The 21,678-nt window shown below is 43.0% G+C and overlaps 1 protein-coding gene and 1 long non-coding RNA gene across 3 annotated transcripts in view; one reads left to right on the top strand and one right to left on the bottom strand.

Moving 5' to 3' along the window:
• LOC142430903 (uncharacterized) overlaps positions 1 to 2,903 on the top strand; it is a 121,986-nt gene extending 119,083 nt beyond the window's left edge. The window contains exon 4 of the long non-coding RNA XR_012780674.1: positions 1,500 to 2,903. This is a non-coding gene — a long non-coding RNA (uncharacterized LOC142430903). The remainder of the gene's footprint in view (positions 1 to 1,499) is intronic.
• PAPOLG (poly(A) polymerase gamma) overlaps positions 1 to 21,442 on the bottom strand; it is a 36,657-nt gene extending 15,215 nt beyond the window's left edge. For both annotated transcript variants that reach the window (XM_075535947.1, XM_075535948.1), the window contains exons 1-9: positions 21,197 to 21,442; positions 17,737 to 17,895; positions 16,083 to 16,146; positions 10,970 to 11,048; positions 10,604 to 10,713; positions 8,405 to 8,458; positions 6,521 to 6,632; positions 3,613 to 3,702; positions 94 to 232 (exon numbers count right to left, since the gene is read on the bottom strand). In XM_075535947.1, the coding sequence (XP_075392062.1) occupies positions 94 to 232; positions 3,613 to 3,702; positions 6,521 to 6,632; positions 8,405 to 8,458; positions 10,604 to 10,713; positions 10,970 to 11,048; positions 16,083 to 16,146; positions 17,737 to 17,895; positions 21,197 to 21,210 (821 nt within the window). In that variant the 5' untranslated portion in view covers positions 21,211 to 21,442. The remainder of the gene's footprint in view (positions 1 to 93; positions 233 to 3,612; positions 3,703 to 6,520; positions 6,633 to 8,404; positions 8,459 to 10,603; positions 10,714 to 10,969; positions 11,049 to 16,082; positions 16,147 to 17,736; positions 17,896 to 21,196) is intronic.
• Positions 21,443 to 21,678: the final 236 nt, after the last annotated feature.

Here is a 21,678-nt window from a genome sequence, read left to right as displayed (position 1 = left end):
TATACAGGGTCACAAGCTTACTGCCATCATGTTGATCCCAATGCGTAAGACAGAAGTTGGTAAATAGTGAGGGGATTGTAGTTAAATACTCACCACTTGGAAAAAACTAAGAAGAACTTATGAACTAAAGTAGACGCTGCTGCATTTGGATATAATTGGCAGGTTCTTGCAACCAGCATCGCCCAGGAGACACCACCAAGGAATCCCAGCACATTGGAATAAATACCACGTCCTACAACAACAAAGGCACTTGTTAATGGCTGGCTGACATTTCCCCCCAGGTTCACTTGTTCAGACTATTGCTTAGAGTTCTTTCCTCCTACAGAAACAACAGTAAGACGGCAGGCAGACCTTCACACTAGTGCCATCTAGGGCCTCCCACACGCTCCTGATGGTGAAATGTAGACTCTGACCGTGTGCCTGCGTGGAGATGCATATTCCTCACAGGTCACCGACCAGAAGGGACCAGTGTGAAGCCCTGGCCCCACCAAGAGCTACTTATCTTAGTCCTAGCTTGCCCTTCAATGCAGGCCACTCAGATCCCTGTCTCATTCCAGCTGGGTTTAACAATCCCACATGGACATAATCCACCTTTCTATAGATTTAGAATTGAGAGAGAAACGAAAGAGGAAAGATATTCTGGAGGGTCTGTAAGAAGGGAAGAATAAGAATTTAATTAGTAATCATACCCATGGGTATTTAATTGACAAGTGTAACATTGGGGACCAACTTGGGAAAGTCTCCGTTCTGCACATTTTGGATACCTCTCCATAAAATAGAACACACAACTACCACTATCATTTATCATGTGACTCTTTAACTTTCCCATTAAAAAATTATCAAACCTAAAATTTCCTCAATTATGTCATATGGTGCTATTTAATGCCTCACTAGGTAAGTGAGGAAAAAAACCCTATAAAATACCAATTATAAACATGTTAAATGTGAAAATATACTTCTAAGAATTGATACAACATGCTATTTAATCTTAAGACACATTGCTGGTGTAATCCCCTCACTGCAAAACCTGATTATCCATCCAAGACACCTGAGCCGAGGGAGAGAGTCTACTTGCATAAGGGCCTTTTCGGCTCACATGATAGTAGCCACGAGTAGATTTCTCTCTTTAACAGCACAGGGAACATACAAGGGGGTACCCACCCCCCAACAAAGCCCCAGAATGACACTGGGCAGGGCGGAGCTGTCCTAGTTTGTACTTTTCCCATTTCCCGCTAGGCGAGCAGGGAGCAACTTGCTCTGAGTTAGTGCATCCAGTGGCATAGCCTGGGAATGTTCTCTCTGGTCACTGAATTTTTTCGTGAAAGCACATTTGCTTGAACCTCATTTTTTGTGATGGCTGATTTAAGAGAAGTATGCAACTGTGAAATTTTGTTTCCTATTCACAAAAAATGCCACAGAAACTGTTGAGATGTTAACACAGTTTACAAGGTCAGAGCTTTGGAAAAAACTCAAGTGTATGAGTGGTTTTCTCGTTTCAGGAAAGGTGAAATGTTGATTGATGACAAACCTCATTCTGGACGTCTGCCAACTTCCTGAAGGGATGAAAATGTCAACCTGTAGTGCATTTGGAGTTCATTCCCCAGGTCAGACTGTTCTTCAAGCTTTCTATTTAGAGGTTCTGAAAAGACTGTCTAACTGTATGCGACAAAAAAGGCCTGGTTGTGGCAGACGGGGAACTGTTTTTGCCACCAGGACAATGCACCCGCTGCACAGTGTGTCAGTTTTGAGCAAAAACCAGTATGTTTCTCTTGGCACCTTACTCACTTGACCTCCCTCTATGCGTCCTTTTGATTCCGTGAATGAAGAGGGACACACATGGGCAGCAATTTGACCAAGTAGAAGAGGTGAAGAAAAAAATGAGGGAGGTGCTGTCAGCCATCCAAACAGATGAGTTTGAAAAATGTTTCCAAGAATGGAACCACAGGTCTGATAAATGTAATGGATAATGCTTTCAAGGTGATAAGATTGTTTTGTAAGAAAAATTTAAATACAAAACTTTGGGGGGGAAAATTCTGTTTTTTTTGAAGTACCCCCTGGAAATTCACATACTTCAACATTCATCCATAACAACGACATGGTATTTAGTACATCTCCACACTGGCTACCATCGTTACAACCCATTTTAGAACGTGTTCATCACTCCCGAAGGAGAACCCTCCCACCTTAGCAGTCACCCTCTACCCTCACATCCTCCCTTCACCTGGGTCCATGGCAGTCACGGTGCCACTCTGTTTCTATAGATTTAAGCGCACACTTCCTCAGACATTGCCACACAACACCCAGTATGTGGTTGTGTATGGCTGGTTTCTTTCACGTCACATGTTTGTAAGGTTCGTCCAAGCTGTCACATGTATCAGCACTTCACTACTGTTCATGACCAAATCTTCCATTATATATTATTTCAAATAATATTGCATTCATCAGTTGGGAGACATTTGAGTTATATCTACTTTTTGGGCTATGGAGAATAATCTTAAGAAAATATACAAGATATGACAAAATCATAATTTATAAATTATCAAGGGCTCATGAGGGAGCAGGGAGGAGGGAGGGAGGGGAAAAATGAAGAGCTGATGCCAGGGGCTTAAGTGGAGAGCAAATGTTTTGAGAATGATGAGGGCAATGAATGTACAAAAGCGCTTCACACAATTGATGTATGTAGGGATTGTGAAAAGAATTGTTTGAGCACCTAATAAAACGATTATACACACACAAAAAGAAAATACGTACAAGTTTTGTGTAGACACATTTGTTTTTCTTTGATCCTGTTCAATCAAAATACTAAATGGAATGCAATTTTAAAAGAAGTTTCTTTTGGTACAGATAGGAACTGGAACACGGGGAATCCAGGACAGACGATCCCTTCAGGATCAGTGCTAAGAGTGGCGATACCGGGAGGGTGGGATAAAGGGGGAACCGATCACAAGGATCTACATATAACCTCCTCCCTGGGGGATGGACAACAGAAAAGTGGGTAGAGACGTCAGACAGTGTAAGATATGACAAAATAATAATAACTTATAAATTATCAAGGGTTCATGAGGGAGGGAGGGGGAAAATGAGGAACTGATACCAAGGGCTCAAGTAGAAAGCAAATGGTTTGAGAATGAGGAAGGCAACCAAAGTACAAATGTGCTTGACACAATGGATGTTTATATGGTTTGTCATAAAGAGTTGTACGAGCTCCCAATAAAATGTGTTTTTTTAAAAACATTTTATTAGGGACTCATACCATTCTGATCACAATCCATACATACATCAATTGTGTAAACACATCTGTACATTCTTTGCCCTCATCAATTTCAAAGTATTTGCTCTCCAGTAAGCCCTTTTCTCAGTAGCACATTTCAAGTGTTCCGTAGCCAGATGGGGCTCGAAGTTACTGTACTAGACAGACAGTGCTGTGGAGAACCTGGTGTCACAATGCGGCATTACCTACAGGCAGCTACAGACGGAAAATGTGCTCTGCCACCTGGAAAGGATTCTATGCCATTTTTAGAACCATTCCCTGTAGCTAGTACTTGGTGCGGTGCTAGGCTTTATTAAAAGAGAGTTCTGACAGGCTAACACTAAAGACCATGAGATACTTACGTTTGGCCCATAATTTGATTGCTCTCAAGGTGAGTCTAAAAGTTTCTGTATTTGGCACCAAGTGCAAAATTTCATCAGTAACTCTACATCCTGAAAAAGAGAAAAAGATTAATTTTCATGATATAACAAAACTAGTTAATTCAAATGCTCTATTAATTTTTAAACTGTTAAATGCTAAAGATATGAAAGATTTTTAAAAGTCAATGTTTGTTTTATGTACTTTAAATTTATTGTGCACAAGCAAGTATGTACAAGGGCGTCTATTTGCGTGTGCGTGCGCACGCATACACACACGTCTAAGTTAAAAACTGGATTCCAGTTTACACCTGCAAAGGTATTATTCCATAGGAAACAAACTGTTTCACCAAGTCTGCAATCAGTGGATGCCTGCAGACAAGTTCTCTCAATGCCATCCACTTCCTGGTCTCATTCAGGTGCCTTCTTTCCCCCAAACAAGGTCCAAACGAAACAGTGGCCTCTGAGGGCATCTGCTGGGTCAGTTCAATCCCAGGAAGAGGTGTCAGCTCAGATGATTATGGTCACTTTCTTTTCTCACAGGATTCCCAAGGGGTAATCTTGATAATTTCCTCAAAGGGCACAGGATGATCTTTGGAGTTTATTGAGAGATTTGAAGAAAACTGAAAACACTATTGGTAAGAAAATTGCCATCAAAGTTACACTGAGAACTGTTTCTTCCCATGAGGAGAGTGCACCTGCTGAGGCCTCCAGGGCAGCCAAGGCTGTCCTAGGATGAACTGTGCCAGGAGCCCTGATCTGACGGGGGACACGTCAAAAAACAATAGCTTCCTTCTATTAACGTAAGAGAGAGGTCTATCTTCCTTATTGCGTTTTCTCCCACAGTTGACTTTACTGTAATCACAAACCTCTGAGCTATTAGTTACTGCTTCAATGGAAACCATCTATGTTGTGACCTATTGTACCTGGAAGTGCAGCAAAACACAATGGTTTAATTAAACAAAACCGATTATAAACCAGCGGTTCTCAAAGTATGGTCTGTGACCCCTGGGAATCTGAGGACAAACCTACTTTTACACTCCTTTGGTCTTTTGGGGGCGCTGTTTTTCATGTGTTTACACTGCACCACAGTACAAATAGTGGGTGAAACTAGACGTCTAAGGCAGTGAATCCAGGCGGCGGCAACGCAGTAGTTCACACATTCTGCAGCATCACATCAATGCCATGAATGAAGTAAAACTGTTTCAAATATCTCATCAAGGTAAAGAAGTTGTGCAAATGTCTGAATGTCAAGTTGGAAACTAGCTATTCTTTTCAAGGAACACCAGTTTTATTTAAGGAGCAACAGAGAAAAACTATGATTATTCAGACTGGAGTATTTCAAAGAAATTTTCTGAAAGCAAGCCCTTCAATAAAAGGAAAACAAATGACAGAATTTCCGGCCAATAATAAAATCTGAGCTTTTCGGTGAAAATTCAAATTTAATAAATCTGCCCCTGTGAACTTGACCCTTCCGAACAGTTGAGGATTTTTCTGTGACATTGGTGGTGATAAATAACAAGGTTTCTCCAATGATGTCAAATGAAGTGTGTTAACACTCAGGACGTCCAAACAGCCTGCTGTGTTGAAGACTGCCAGGTCATCTCTGGCAGGTACCATAAAACTGTCCCAGGGGGTTTCTAGGCTGCAGCCTTTAAGGACACAAATGGCCACCAGGCCTTTCTCCTGAGGAGCAAGGGGGTAGCTTCAAAGTACCAACCTCTCAGCTAGTAGTTGAGTGCTTAACCATTTGTGACACTAATAACTACGTTAACTATTTCCCAAATGGCCAAAGCATGCCACCATCACTAGTAAAGAATCCATTCAAAGGGAAAGACAAACCAATGGGCTTTAATATAAAGAATTAAAAAATTCACAGATAAGCTAGCAACATGTACGCAGCTCACGAACATGCTGAGGCAAAGATGTCAGATGAGAGAGAGAGGGAGAGAGAAAGTCGCTTCGTGGTTGTCTGGGGCTAGGGTGGGAAGGGAGAAATGACTCCAAATGTGGATGAGAAATATCTTTGAGGTGATGAAAAATGCATCATGTGATGGTTGTACAAACTGTGTACATTAAAAACCCCTGAACTGTACACTTAGAATGGACGAAAGTTATGGTATGTATAGTTCAATAAATACTTAAGAGAAAATTGAAATTGTCAAATTGTAGTGTAGTAGCATACATCCACATTATATGAACAAGCGTTTCAAATACGAAGCGGTCAGATTTTCTTTCTACACTCCAGCAAAAATAGAACTGCAGAACAGATACAAGAGTGTAGCTATCTTCTATGAAGTCAAACATTTACAAGGTTAAGTTTCTTAAAAAGCCATACTTCTCAGACTTATAAATATTATTTCTAAGTTAATTAATAGAGAAGCACTTCTCAGCCCTTAGTTGCACTGTGCTAAACCACTGACAGCTGTAAACCACACCCAACAATACCTCTCGAAGGTCCCCCCGCACATTCTAAGAGTGTAAAGGGACCTTGAGACCAACACGTCTGAGAACCACCACTAGAAGCAACCTGTTGTATAAACATATGTGGCTTTAAGATGCTTACAGGAGTATTAAGAGAATGAAACCAAGTCAGTTGCCACTGAGCCAACTCTGACGCGCGTGTACCAGAGCGGGGCTGGCCCTCGGGGTTTGGGAAAGCAGACCGCTGGGCCTTTCTTCTGAGGCAGCCTGGGTGGAGGTAAAGACACCGTACAATGAAATGTGTTCACCTCTGGGATAGCCAAGGAACTTGTTGCGATAAAGGTAATTAGCGCATCATACTTAAGTTTGTCTACATTCCTAAAATGACCAATAGTCAGCTCTGGAAAAACTTCTTGTTTGTCTATTTATTTTCAAAGTAGGTACCTGAGATTTCCTTTTAAAAGCTTACCATTCAAGCTGCGAATACACCGTATATCAAGTGTTCTCAGTTGAGAGTCATCTCTGAGATCTAAGTTATCTGATATGGTGTAGATTGGTATTCTTGCAAAGACTAGATCAATCTTTAGAAAAGATGGGGGGAAAAAAGATAAAAACACATTACTCCTTTTCTTCTTCTTCTGGTCGGTCTTCTCCTATCTCAAAATGCAAAAAGTTCTAATTAAGTTGGGATATTCTACTAACTATTCAGATAGTCCATAGAAGGAAAGGTAATACAGTTTTGTTAAGGTAATTCATTTTTCAAATTAAGGGAACACATTTTACCCTCAGCACACACGCCAAGCATAAGAAAACACATCAAAATCATGTAAGTTTCCAGATCCAACAGAGGCAGGTCCAAAACACATCCACATTCACTTAAAGCCCCACTAAAGCAACAGCAGAATTTTGCTTGGTTTTTCATTTCATTTTGTTTTTAAAGACAAAATACAGTAAGAGAAAGAGCAGAAGATGGAAATTAAAGGTGGTTAAGTAGTAGTAAGTGTTAACAGATCCGGCAGACCTAAGAAAGCAAAGGTAAGGAACACTGGCGGTAGAAAATGAAGACAGGGGCATCAGCAAGAAAAAGGAACAATTAGAGAATGAGTTATTTTTCTTAGAAATTAAGGATATGAGCACCAAAGCAAAACGCATTGCCTCTGTGTGGCAATCCAGTCACCCCGGGCAGAGAAGACTAGAAGTGTCGTGTGGGAGCAGGAGGAAGCGTCTTTCCCACGAGGCACCACCGACTCCTGAGACGGCGGCGGCGACAGAAAGCATACGCACAATCTGGAAGATGAGAAGAGCCCAGAAGCAGACCAAAAGATGAAGATGTGGTTACTAAGTAAAAAGAAAGGACTGAAGAAAAAGGTCGCTTGAATATCCAGATGTTACAGCACAAAGATAAAAACAGAAAATTAAGTAGATTTCAATAAAGTTTCAAGTACTACATAGGAAATAAACTTCCAGGTTGAGAAAAGACTACGCTGAATGTTTAACATCAGTTGAAAAAGCCCCATAAACAAAGCGTATTACTCATGGAGCTTACAATTATGAAGACATTAACAGAACACAACTAAACAAAACAACCTGTAAGCTTTCAAGCACACGTTACAGGTCACATACAGAGGACCAAGAATCAAAAGAGCACACTTCTTAATACAGGAAAGAGGTGAGAAGGCATGGAAGAAGGATCTTCGACATTCTGATGAGAAATTACTTCCTACAGAGAACCTGCACCTGGGCAAACTATAGTTTGTGAAGAAAGAATAAAAGACATTTTAAAACTTTCAAGGAAAACACACACACACACACACACACACACACACACACATCACACCTTCCCAGGAAGTTGTTGGGTGAGCTCCACTGAGACAGGAGTAAATCAAGACAGAACAAAATTCTAGAGGAAATCTAACATGATAGTAAAGGAAGATATCAGCTGGCAACTATAAACCAGTCCCAGAGAATAATCACCGTGTACTGAAACAAGCAAGAGGACCTGCAAAATGATAACCCCGGAATACTTGATGGATCTGAATCTATTTAGAGGTGATCTGGTGAACCATAGAGACCAAGTCTGAATCAGTCATAAGTATAAAAACCAAGACAACAATCATTATGAACTCCTAAGATAATACATGTGGCATAGCAACGCATGGTCAGATCGTGTATTTAGCTCTGAAACTTATTGTCCACAATGAGGCGTCAACAATTGAGAGAAGGTGGTGATGGATTACTTGATTCTTTATGTCTATGTAAATCTGGTTAAAAAATTTAAACAGTGCTCAACTTAAAAGAATTATGGGTTAGAAGGTTAAATTACAAAGTGAAAAATAACAATTAAAAGACTTACTTCAATTCCACACAATTCAAATTTTATAACAGGTACAAAGGCATCTTCTACAGCCTACAAAAAAGAAAAACAATTGTAACACCTAAGTGTAATCCCTTCTTTGCCCTTTCTAGCCAGCAATGTGAATTCTCTTGCTCCCAATTTATATTCTAAATCAATAGGAAGAGTAAAAATGTCCTGGGCCTTACATTATAACCATTCATTCAACCACAATCATGGCCATTGAGGTGATTCTGACTCAAAGTGACCGTGCAGGACAGGGCAGAACTGCACTTGAGAGTTTCCAAGACAGCAACTCTATGGGAGTAAAAGCGTCGTCTTTCTACTGTACTTTCTAGGTGAGTACTTCTATTTTGTGACTTACGTTACTTAACCTATACAAGCTGCTTACTGCTGTATGTGGGAACCTCCTAAAAATATTCATCACAAAATAGAAGGCAGAACTACTGTTATTTGGGTGCCTATTATTTCTTGAGCTTAAGAAGTTGAAACCTGATCATTTACAAATAGTCTCAGAGCTAGACATTTAAAAAATAACACCTATAACCAATTCTGAATTCCTTTCTTTGAAAGTATCCCTAGATTCCTACATGTTATAGCTCTTTGGAGCCTTGCATTAATCCTAGCACTTGAGACTTTGTTTAAACTGTCTATTGAGCTTCCTGTCTCCCCATAACCTACCCACTGTGGGATATAACGACTTTCCCCAGCTTTGTCTCACCCAGAGATATGACAAACATTAGAGGCCATTTGCCAGCACATGGTGGGAGGTCAGATGCATTCAGCTTTCAGACTACTGTCTGGTCTCCACCATAGGTGGAGCCCACTCCCTGCTGTTAAGGACAATGGATTACTTCTCCCTGAAGGCTTTCAGCCATCAGTCTGGTCCACTGTAAGTGGGGTTTACACCCTACTGATAATGGTTTCTATGCAGAACCAGAGAACAGGTCAAACCTGCTCAGGGACATCCAAAATTAGGCTGGCATCCTGAATCTAGGATCTGCCAATCTTGTCACATGTACACCCTCAATCCATCCCCTTCCTATTGTGTATACCCCTAGATTGTCCCCCTCTCATTATTGTATTACCTATACTATAACCCCTTCCTGTGACATGTCTTTACCTGTAATTAGGGGGTTTGCATGCCCCCCCAAATATATATAAGCCTTGGTTAGAAATAAAGGGCTTTCTCTCCCCTGGTGCTTTCTCCCCCCGTCTTTGCTCCCTTGGCCCCTCTCCCCTTGCCCCCCCCTCCTGCTCTGTACCACCAAGAGGAGCTGAGGTGAGCATGCTACCATGAAATGTGTCAATCTCTCCTCTCCTTATTCTCTACGACTTTACTATCATCTTTACTTATTGCTGTACAATAGCGTCTACCAGGTCTGTGACGATTTGTTATAGACTGGCTCCCCTGACAATCCAAACAGACACAAGGTCTTCTTCACTATTGTATCAGTGGGAAGGCGGGCAGTAGCTGGTGAATCACTGGTGCTCACATTTTACTTGAATGAACGGCTAGAGTATATATTTAAAAAGGTACTAGTTGCATCTTACATGCAATAGCTGTGCCATCTGCTAACAAAGAAGTGCCAAACTCACAGTCATCTAGTTGATTTGGACTCATTATGGACCCTAAAGGCCATTTCGGAGGCAGTGAATCTTTTATAAAAACAAACAGACAAACAAATTCACTAACTACCACTGAGTGGATTCTACCTCACAATGACCCTCGACAGGAGTAGAAAGCCTCAACTTTCTCATGTGGAACAGGTAGCACATCGGAACTCCTAACCTTGGCGTGAGCAGCCCGACAGGTAAAGCACCACACTGCCAGGACTCCTATTGGACAGGCCTTATGTAAATTACCCCGTCAATCCTCACAAAAGTCATTTCAAGAAGCTATTTAACATCATCTCATTTTACAGGTGAGGAGAAACTGCATCCCAGAAAGAATAGGTAACTTGACTAAGGTCAAAAAGCTCATGCACGGTAGATTCCAGATGCAAACTCAGGTTCATGTAACTATACAGACACATGTTCTGTATGATAACTATGCATTCTTTTTAACAAGACACAACAATTTCTTAGGTACAATCACAGACTCTAGTGCCTATAGCTACTTGTTAAGTTCAAAATATTAACCCCTGCCAAAGAAACAACAACAAAAAACCCCAATATTAAAAACCAGAGGATACTTGCCCTTAAGTTTCTAACACCATCTTGATGTTTCAATCTTTCAAAGAAAGACCGAAAAAACTCTTTTCTCTTCACATGTTTTGGAGCTACGCAAATCGCATCAATGTCAGCTCCTGTGAAATCAACATATTTCTAATCATGAAGATTTATTATGTATTTACATTTTTGCTAAAGTATACACACATAAGCATATGCACAGAAGAATATAAAAATAAATACTGGAAAAGTGTTAATAATTACATTGGCTTTGAGACTGTAAATTTTTTTTCTTTTCTAATATCTCACAGTTCCCTTTCCCCTTTCTGGTTCCGAAGAGCAGGCGGGTTTGTTTGGAAGGCTCTCAGCGCTAGAGCACAGATAACTGCTTACCTTTGGTGTGCACTCCCAGCCTATAGGATCCAAATGTGAAAATTTTACCAACAACAGGCTCTGGAGGAGGTGAGGAACTCTAAAATAAAGCATAAGACATTCAATCTTTCTAAGTATTTAGGATAAATAAGTACCTAGATGATTACCACCTTCTAACGAGCCAATGAAAAGGGGTACACTTGTCAACCTTGATCAGATGTGTATTTCAGGGCACCTTTAGCTACAATTTCAGGATAAAGATGAAGCTTTCTACTCCTCTAATGAGTTACGCTCTTGAAAGCCCACAGGGGCAGCTCTACCCTGTCCTACAGGGTTACTATGAGTTGGATTCGAATCAATGGCAGTGAGTTTAGTTTGATATTTGGTCTTAGTTGCAACTTTAAGTAATGAAGCTGTTCCCTGAAGACAAAAAAATTCTTTCCTACTGCACTCACACAGCTTCATCTTAAGAAAACATTTAAAAATAAAACAAAAAACCAAAACCAACATTCAATGCTATCTTTCCCCACTAGTTGCTTGTCTTTGGCTCCATCACGCTAAGCGGCTGTCTGTTGCTGGGGCTGCTGAGTCACAGCAACTGCACATGCAACCAAAGAACCGGCCAGGTCTTGGGCCAGTCTCACAATCCTTACAGCTTTAGCCCACTGTTACAGCCACCTGTCAATCCATCTCCCTGACGGGCTTCCTCTATACATTGACCAGCTCCACCTTATAAAGCATGCTGTTCTTCTCCGAGGACTGGGCTTCCTGGTCACATGTCCAAAATGCATGGAACGGTCTCCCCATTTTCCTGTTTAAGGAGCAATCTGTTATACTTCTTTCAAGCCACATGTTTCCATGTCTGGCAGCCCACTGTCCTTCAACACTATCAATTGAAAGACATGGCTCCTTTTCAGGCTTCCGTATCCACTATTCAGCTTCTGCGTGCACATGAAGCCACTGCCCATGGTGTGGGTCAAGTGCACCTTAGCCCTTCCTCTCAGTCTCAGAAGCCATCAAGAAACAAACCAGACGTGCTTCCAGCTCTCCACAGCATGAGACTCCTAACCAATCCCTTTTATTTTGGGTGATATAGATGGAATTCCTTGACTGTTCCTCTACAACCTTTCTGCTATAATCAACGCAGTCACCTTAAATAGGGTCACGGTTGCTGTAATTTCCTTAAGAGAGCCAATCATTAATTTTAATTAATGTCATTTTGAAGTACCATAATTATACTGCTACTTTTCACTTCTCTGCAGAGGCATGCTAACTGCCCATCAGGTATTTTCACTGATATATTTTTCAGATATATATATATATATATATATATATTTAAGGGGCAATATCCATGCTTGAAGGAAATGAAAAATTTTTCCGATGAGAAAATTAGGCCCTTTGAGTTACTTTCTCCTGTTAACTCTTCTTACTGCCCAGACTTAAAAAGTCACAATTATTCTTCCTGACTTACCCATTTTTTGTTACAACCCTCACATTTATCTCTTCTTTTCTACTCAACTACCACTTCCCCAACTGCAAACTAAGAGTATTCGGAGCTGACGCCTTGCCTCATTTTTGTCTCTCTCTCATGATCATTTGGTACAAAGTTCCCTGGCTCATGTTCTTAAATTACTCTATTAATTCTGCTAGGCAAAACTTGCCAATGCCAGAACAAAAAATCTTACCATAGTGAATGAGGGGGAGAGTGCAGAGTGGAGACCCAAAGCCCATCTGTAGGCCACTGGACACCCCCTTACAGAAGGGTCTCAGGGAGGAGACGAGCCAGTCAGGGTGCAATGTAGCAATGATGAAAAATACAACTTTCCTCTAGTTCCTACCTAAATGCTTCCTATACCCACCCACTCTCATGATCCCAATTCTACCTTGCAAGTCTGGCTAGACCAGAGGATGTACACTGGTACAGATAGGAACTGGAAACACAGGGAATCCAGGGCGGATGATCCCTTCAGGACCAGTGGTGTGAGTGGTGATACTGGGAGGGTGGGGTGGAAAGGGGGAACCGATTACAAGGATCTACATGTGATCTCCTCCCTGGGGGTTGGACAACAGAAAAGTGGGTGAAGGGAGACGTCGGACAGGGCAAGATATGACAAAATAATAATTTATAAATTATCAAGGGTTCATGAGAGAGGGGGGAGCGGGGAGGGAGGGGAAAAAGTGAGGACCTGATACCAGGGGCTTAGGTGGAAAGCAAATGTCTTGAGAATGAGGGCAATGGATGTACAAATAGGCTTTATACAACGTGATATATGTATGGATTGTGATAAGAGTTGCATGAGTCCCTAATAAAGCAATAAAAAAACCCAGAAAAAACTAAGGGAAAACACAAACAAACAAAACTTGTCAATGCCGTCGCCTCTGCCAACACCATTGAGGACTCTTAGGCCCACTACTGAGGTCTCCACAGACTGCTACTGTGCATTAGTGCTGTCTCCTGGACTTTGCTTCTGACGCTCCAACGGCTCCATTCTATCCAGTCTCTTTCACTGCACTGGTAATGCCTCTGCATGGGTCGCTTACCTCTCTCCTCTGGGTGTCTCAAAATTACTCATTTTTCAAGGTTCACTTTAAGCTACACTTCTTCCATACAGCCTTCCTTACTCATGCTTCTGAACAACCTTCTCCCGCTGTGCTTCTCTACGACTAGTTACGTCCTTGGGTTACAATGTGACTCCTGAGCAACTCAGAGCCACCCTATGCACAACACAGCCGAACACGGCCTGGCCCAGCCTGTGGATCCTGACAATTGTGCCTGTTTGAGCCCATTGTTGCAGCCACCACGCCACACTCTACTTGACTTGCACTTTATGTAAATTTGCCCTCATTTTGAAACACATGAAACCACTCCTAAAATATACAAACCTGCTACCTTCACGTCAATACTGACTCACAGTGACCCTGCAAGGCAGAGCAGTGTTTTTGAAGCTATAAATCTTTATAGATGCGAACTGCCACAGCTTTCTCCCTTGGAGTGGTTGGTGGGCTCAAAACACCCACCTTCCGGCAGCTGTGTGCTTTAACCACTGCACCAACCAATCTCTTTTCCCAACACATTGAGTGCTCTCCTACTTGCTGCACGTGAAAAGTTTTTAGGTCACTGGGAAGGCTTTGCACCTTTTCCTCCACTAAATAAGAATTGTATACACCTGTTCCAAACTTACCTCCAATGCTGACTTAAAGGCACACCTCTGAATATAAGTGTTTATAACCCAGGGCCTAGCTGTATTGTCTTTCGACGCCTTTATACGGTGGCCTTTACTGACTTTTTTCTTTGGAACCCCATTTCATCTCTTCCACTTAATTCTTGCAGGGGGAGAAACCCCTGTCTACTACTCTGAATTGCCTGCATTGCCCATGGCCAGTTCCAAGAGCTATTATGTGCAGATTGACCTGAATAGAAGTGTTTGTATAACAGGCTATCCTGTCTGCTATATCCTTTGTTTAATGAGCATTAATGTTTTAAAAATACACAAGTAATTTCACAGCAAGATGGAAGTCTATATATGTATTGATGACAATCATGAATAGAAGGGATAGAGAAGCCAGGACCTTAGTTTACCTTCCTACTTTGAAAAGCACGCCTCTTCCATGGTTTATGAGATAATGGTACGCTGAATCACTGGGTGAAAGATCTTTGCCAGAACCCACAGCATTTAACTAAATGCACTACATGGGGAGTTTATCCCAAATTTGTATATACTATTCAAATTATCTTTGAGATAACGCAATTCCTTTGGTTACAGTACAACCTGGGAGAGCCAGAGCCTGTGTAAACAGAAGAGATGCACACAAGTGTTTTCCACTCACAGGAGAGAGAGAAAAGTGGTAAGACTGCATCTTATCCAAGACAAGACACTTTTGAGGCCTGGGAAAACAATACAGAGCCATCAAGTCCCTGCTCTCACAGGTTTCGCTGCCTTTTCCAAGACTGCTGGAACAACCCATTTATTTAATCCACTCAATGAAATGCTAAAAACAGTTTTCTAAAACACCACCAGCATCTTTTCACTGCTCCAAATCCAACTTGTCCAATGACCTTGACTATGGATAATGACCCCGAGAGCTAGACAGCCCTTCCAGCAGACAAAACGCAGGACCCACCCCTGGATTCCAGCTCACTGGCTATAGTCACCAGAGCCCCGACCTCACTCACTCCATCATTTGAAAGAAATCATAAACCTGCATCACAGATACAGAAAATAAAAAACTATAAAAGAAACAAGTCTTAACAGATGTTGATCTAGCTTTTGCACACATTCAGCCTAAGGAAGGGGTTGTTAAAGTCTGATTCACTGACAGCTGTGGCCCCTTAACATTCAACTCTTTCTTGTTAAGAGTAATGGGAAAACAGCAACAAAGAACTTCCTGTCAAACACAACTGACTGAGGAGACAGTACCACCAGATGGTCAAACTCTACACCTCACTCAAGGAGAGCCAGGTAAGATATGCAGAAGTGCTAATTACAAGACAATATCAACATTCAACTAGAGAGTGCAAGAGAAATGGAATCAATTTTGGAGGAAAAACTGTTAAACTACCAGTGGAGAAAGAGCTGTGTAGCATAAATGAGGACTTGCAAGCTTCCATGTATGTCACAGGAGCCAGACAGAAGTCCATCTAAGAAACAGAAGCTGACCAACAGCAAGCAGTCTGCTGTCAATGAAAGGCAGTCCTTGGACATAAGCAGATCTGATGCTACTTCACAAGAAGCATGAAATCTGCTTTTAAAAATAAACAAGACTTTTTGTTTTTTCCATCTATTACATTTACTCAAACATAACACACACATGCAAGAAAATGTTTTGGTAATGATGGCGACAACATATGTACAAATAGCTGTAAGAATTCTCAATAAAATGATTAAAATTAAAAAAAAAAAACCACAAACTAGAACCCAAACAAAACATATACATGGGTTTACAGAGAGGTATTAACTACCCCTGTGGTAAATCCACATCTATTTGGAAATGCAACTGTGTAGAACCACTTATCCCCAAACATACCACCGCCAGACTCTGATACAATTTCAGATTATTCTGAAGTCCTCCATCTATTACCAGGACTAATGACCAGGGCATAATGAACCTACAAACCCATGTAGCAATGTCCTACCTTATTCTCCATACTGGAAATCCATTCTCTTACTAAATTGTTCAGTTTACCAAGAACCACCAGCCTATTAAAAAAAAAGTTTTAGATTAAAACTAAAAATTATACAAAAAAGCAAAACTGTAATGAAAAATATTAAACATATATGGAGTCTTTGTGTTGGTCTTAGTGCAAAAGCACAGTTGTGGGTCTGTGCTAATGCTTTCTTCTCTGACAATAACAGCATACAAGAGTGCCAGAGAGATGACAAGTGTAATGATTGTGTATTGGAGTTTGAGCTATCTTCAAAATGTAAAAAGCCTAATAAAAACCATAAAATAACCTTCAGTGGGAATAGAGACGGGTAGAACTGTCAAATTTCCTTGGCCTTATTATGGAATTAAAGCAATTTAGTGTGATAATAGAGGTTAGCAATTTATGGGTCTTTGATAGATCTTTGTAAAGAGAGTACATTAAGATATCCTTGCTGTTATCTGTCTTCCCCAGGTTCTCCCGTCCTTCAACATGCTGGAAAAAAAAACAAAAAAACTGACATGTTCTGTTTTTCTAGTTATTAAGTGCTACCTTTACGATATACGGTTTCACTATTTATAATTCCAATGCCATCCCCTTGTCAAACCCTCTTGAGGTCCCCGTGTTTGTCCTTATACCCCGTTTTGTACTATTCCAGAAAAATCAACCTCATTGCCATTGAGAAGTTGCCGACTTATAGTGGCGTAGTGGCTACACATTGGGCTACTATCTAAAAGGTCAGCAGTTCACAACTATCAGCCGCTCCTTGGAAGAGTGACAGGATTGTCTACTCCCGTAGTAAGTATGGGAAACTCAGAGGGCAGTCCTATCCTGTCCTATAAGGCTGCTTTAAACTAAGTCGGAGCATAGGAATCCTCTGCTTAAAACCATCCAATACATAGGGTCCTAAACTTATTTGACCTACCACCACCACTTTTCCGCAGGGGGCGGGGGAAGGGGGGATTACACAGTGCTCCTCTGGCAATCAAGTCTTTGTACTTCAGCCTAGGATCTTGGATAAAAAGTGTGGGTATCTGCTTCTACAGACCTCAAGGAATGTCCCAGTGCTCCACAGGGGACAGTATCCCCCGACTTTGAGAAGCACTGATGTGGCATCCCATTTCATTCAGAGTATAAACCAAAGTCATTACAGTAGCTCACAAGCTATCAGTGATCTGGCCTTCTGAGGCCCTGCTCCCTTCATTTTTTAAAAGTCTGTTCAGTACCTCTTACCCTTCACACACCCTGCTCCGGACACCCAGGCTACCTGCTCCTCAAGTGTACCAAGTACACCCCACCTCAGGCTGGTCCCCTGGCTGCTTTCTCCTTAAATATCCACAGGGCTCTCACATCTTCAAATCTCCCCTCAAAGGATCTCTACTCACAAGGCCTTCCCTCACAACCACCCCCCACTTTATTTTTCTCCATAGGATTGACTTACCTTCTAACCATCTATGTATTTTCATGGCTTATTGTGTTCCGTCTCACACAATCCCACAACCCCAACCTAAAGGTAAGTTCCATAAGGGGGAGTCACTTCTCTACTCCCTACCAGCCAACAGAACAGGTGTAGAGTAGGTATTAATGTTTGTAGAATTCATGATCAAATAATGTTGTGTCAAGCATTTTAGCTTCAATTACACACCTGTGGTTTAATTCCTCCTCATCTTCAAACACACCATATGTTTTCATGGCATCAAGTAGCTTCTGTGTATAAATATGATCAATCTCTTTAGGATACGCCAAACTAATCGGAGAAGTGATTCCGTAATGTCTTCGGCGCTGGCCGCCCAGCCCACGGTTTCTGTTCAAGAAAAATCAAACAGCAGACAATGTTAAAGGACACACTGGATTCCTGAATCTACTGCGAGCTCATTCTGCTACTTTAAACGATTCCTTAGTGCCGGTCGTTAGTGGCAGGAACTTTAAAAAAAAAAAAAAGGCAAATGGGAATTTTGTGTCTGTGTTTATTCATACTGATTCTAGTTTCCATAGTCAGGTTATCTCTTCAAGAACAAAGCGCTTGTGTTGGCATCGGGACAAGTGTCCCACCACCACTAGTTTCACTCCAAAAAGCCTGTGTGGGAGCTGTACTGCCTCCACCTCCACGACACCCTGCAGCCCGAGCACCAGCGAGTCTGCAATCTGGAAAGCAGTCCACCACTTGAAGGGAAGCTCCAAGAACAATGACTCCCTCCCCTGCCCCGACCTGTCACTAGAAAGAACCAAAACACCCCCTTATGAAGGCCTTTGTGGAATATTCTGACTTAAAAGAAAATCACAACTAAGATTTGACCTTGAAAAATTCACATTAACATCTCTCAGCAGAATCTACAGCCCTAATATTTTGAGAGCCCATAGCTAATTGTTCTCATTAGGACCAGGCCTATTTAAAATTTCCACAGTAAATCATCCAATTATTTAAAGTAAATGGGAACCTTTGTTTATAAACTACAAGATAAAGGCCCTACCATCAGGAACTCTGTCTTGAAGAAGGCGCCACCGAATCTCTGAGACTGGGTATTCATGGACTAATAATTTCAAAGTAAATTTTGGGACCAATGTCGTGAGTTGGTAAACTTTATTTTGCTAACAAAGTAAAACAAGCATACAAACCAACCAACCAACCCTACTACAACTTAGCTCCACTATCCATATGTGAAAGGTTAATACTGACAGTAAAATACGTCATCTCAAAATAAGAGCAGTCTTTTAAATGGAAGTCTTTTAAATGGAATATATTAACCTTGCAAGCAGTAACACACAACTACGGTAATGATTGTTTTTATATTTTAACTTTATCTAATGCCTAAGACAAGTTCTCTGGCTTAAGATGGGGAGGAATAATCAAATGTAAGATAAAATACTTAATCTTCCCTTTCCAGAAAAATTCAAAGAAACAAAATCAATAAAAGTGAAATCTGTCAAAAGAACTACTTCCAACTTGTAAATTTTTTATTAATTAAAAAAATATTAGTTGGGATTTGATACATATATCATTCCATACTTCAGTCTGTAAATTTTTTTTTAAAGACTTTACTTTTTACTTCCAAGGGGCCCTGGTGGTTTAGTGGTTTACTTGTTGGGCTGTTAGCTGTAAAAACAGCAGTTCAGTCTTACAAGCAGCTCCACAGGAGGAGAGGAAAAACAAAACACACTCACTGCATTGAATCAACGCAGACACATGTTCTGTCCTATAGGACAGCCTTGTGAGTTTCCAAAACAGAAGAAAGCCTTTCTTTCTCCCTCCTTTCCAACTGTGACCTTGTGAGTCACTGCCACCAGGGCTCCTTTCCAGGAGGAGAAAGGTGTTCCGTCAAGATTCACAGCCTGGGATTGACTTACAGCCAGCAGTGGATGAGTGTTACCTCCTCAGAGGGAGCTACTGATTGCTTGTTCATGTGAGTGTGTGAGTTTGGTAAGCTACCTGGAGAGCATGATTCTTCTTAGAAGACCAGTCAATTACTTTCAACAAACACCAAAGCCCTAAGATCTTTCTACACCCTATTCTCCATCCATAACCATTTCAGTGTTGGCATTAATAGTACGCTCCTTGGTCTCATTTGCTTATCTACATGCTGAAAACAAATTGGGTCTCGAAAGCCCTGAACCAAGCCCACTGGCAGCATGTGTGGGGTCGATTCCAACTCACAGAGCAAGTAGGGCAGAGTGATCTGCAGCAGAGGGTCTGAGGCGGCCAGCTTTTACCTAATTCACAGGCCCTACATCTCTCCCCTGGGAAGGGCAGAGGGGTTGCAACCTGACCTTTGGATAGCAGTCAAGTGCTTTAAGCCCTGGGACACTAGGGCGATCCAGCCCTCAGATGGCCAAGTTTAGGGCTCTGAATGTCCCTTAGCTGGGCAAGAATAATTAGAAGTATAAGCAACACACTCCCTCCAACCCACCCATCACTTTAAAAGAGTCCACATGCTGGAGACATTCTAGCAGATGGGTGCCACAGCTGTCAACGTGCACAAGGTGATGGGCACAAGGACGCGCCCGGCTGCACTTGTTAGCATCAAACGGCCTTGTACCTTTAACATTAGAAAGTGAACAACGACATTGAGGAAGGGGGCTAAACCAGTAATGTGTTCCTATAAGGGAATGTCATTAAGAGGAACTATGAGCTGAAAGCACTATGGTAAAGCATCCGGGCAAAACGGATGCTCTGAAGCCTACTAGCTCTAGAAAGTTTGAAAACACGGGAAACCACGCCGAAGTTCTCGATGGGCAAGTGCACGTAATGGAATGGATGGCAAAAGACATGCAGCAATATAAAACGCTATGTCCGGGTGTGGCGCCTCGGTAGAGTGAGTGAATGGGTCCGAGGGAGGCGGGGGGAGTCGTACAGAAATATTTGGAACGATCTCTTTAAGGGGAAAAAAAAAGAGGTGCATACATATCAACGCACTCCACACGATGCTATGTTTTGGGAATGATGGGAGCTGGTGACACGAAAGATGCTTCCATTATTTTATTTTTTTTCTTTTGCAGTTCCCGTATGGTTAAACATTCTCCAATAAAACAAAATGCAAGAGGCGACAACAGTATCTCGCCGAACACGCTGTTTCTGACTAATCAAAGTGCGAACAGAAGGCAACCTAGATTGGCTGATAGAACGGCGGGTGGGGTGGATGGAGGGCTGGGGGGCCGGGAGCACGGAGACCCCGGGCTTGATTAAAGAGATGCCCACGGGCTGGCGTGGGCCAGTCACTCCTGCAGCCCAGCAGGCAGACAGACAGGCAGACGACCGCGGGTCGGCGAGGCAGGGGCACCGGGTCTGCGCCAACGCCGAGGGAAGCCGAGCGCGAGACGGACAGGTCCTGCCCGCCGCACACACGCCTCTCCCGCCCCGCACCCGGCCGGGGGGCGTCCTCGGAGGCGGGACAGCCGGGGCAGACCCAAGTCCGTGCAGGGGTGGCCAGTGAGCCGCCGGATGGGTGTGAGAGCGATGCCCTGGCACACCGGCCCACGAGCGGGGAGCGTGAGCTGGGGGAACTCCACACGGGGGCCCGAGCGGCAGGGAACGGAACCGGGGCGCCGGGTCGAAGACCTCAGCCCTCCCCGGCGCACCTCGCCCCCAACCGCCGCCCCCCGCCACTTACGCCATCTCTCTCATCGCTTCCTGGGTCTCCTCCTCCGGCGAGCGTCTCGCTCGGGAGTCGGTCCTGGCGCCTTCCTCGCGTCCCTCTCCGCTGTCCTCTGCTCGCCTCTAGCTCGCTTGCTCCTTTACTTACTTCCTCACGGACTACGGCCGCGGCATCCAACCGAGTAGTGGAAACAGCACAAAACCGGCTCTATTTATGACAATACAGCGCCGCCGACGCCAATATGGCGCCGCTTCCCATACTGCCTCTCGCCCGCCGAGGCCCCGCCCTCACGGGCTTCCCGGCCCCGCCCCGCGCCGCCCCACCCCGCCCCGTCCTCACGGGCTGCCTCGCCCCGCCCCGCCCCGCCCCGCCCCGACGGGTTGCCCGGCCCTGCCCCGCGCCGCCCCGCCCCGCTCCACTCCGTCCTCACGGGCCGCCCCGCCCCTTGCCCCGTTCCGCTCCGCCCTCACGGGCTGCCCGGCCCCGCCCCGTCCTCG

Source organism: Tenrec ecaudatus, chromosome 17, assembly GCF_050624435.1.
Source record: "Tenrec ecaudatus isolate mTenEca1 chromosome 17, mTenEca1.hap1, whole genome shotgun sequence".
In the NCBI taxonomy this organism is placed as follows: Eukaryota; Metazoa; Chordata; class Mammalia; order Afrosoricida; family Tenrecidae; genus Tenrec; species Tenrec ecaudatus.
This window is presented reverse-complemented; position numbering and strand designations above follow the sequence as displayed.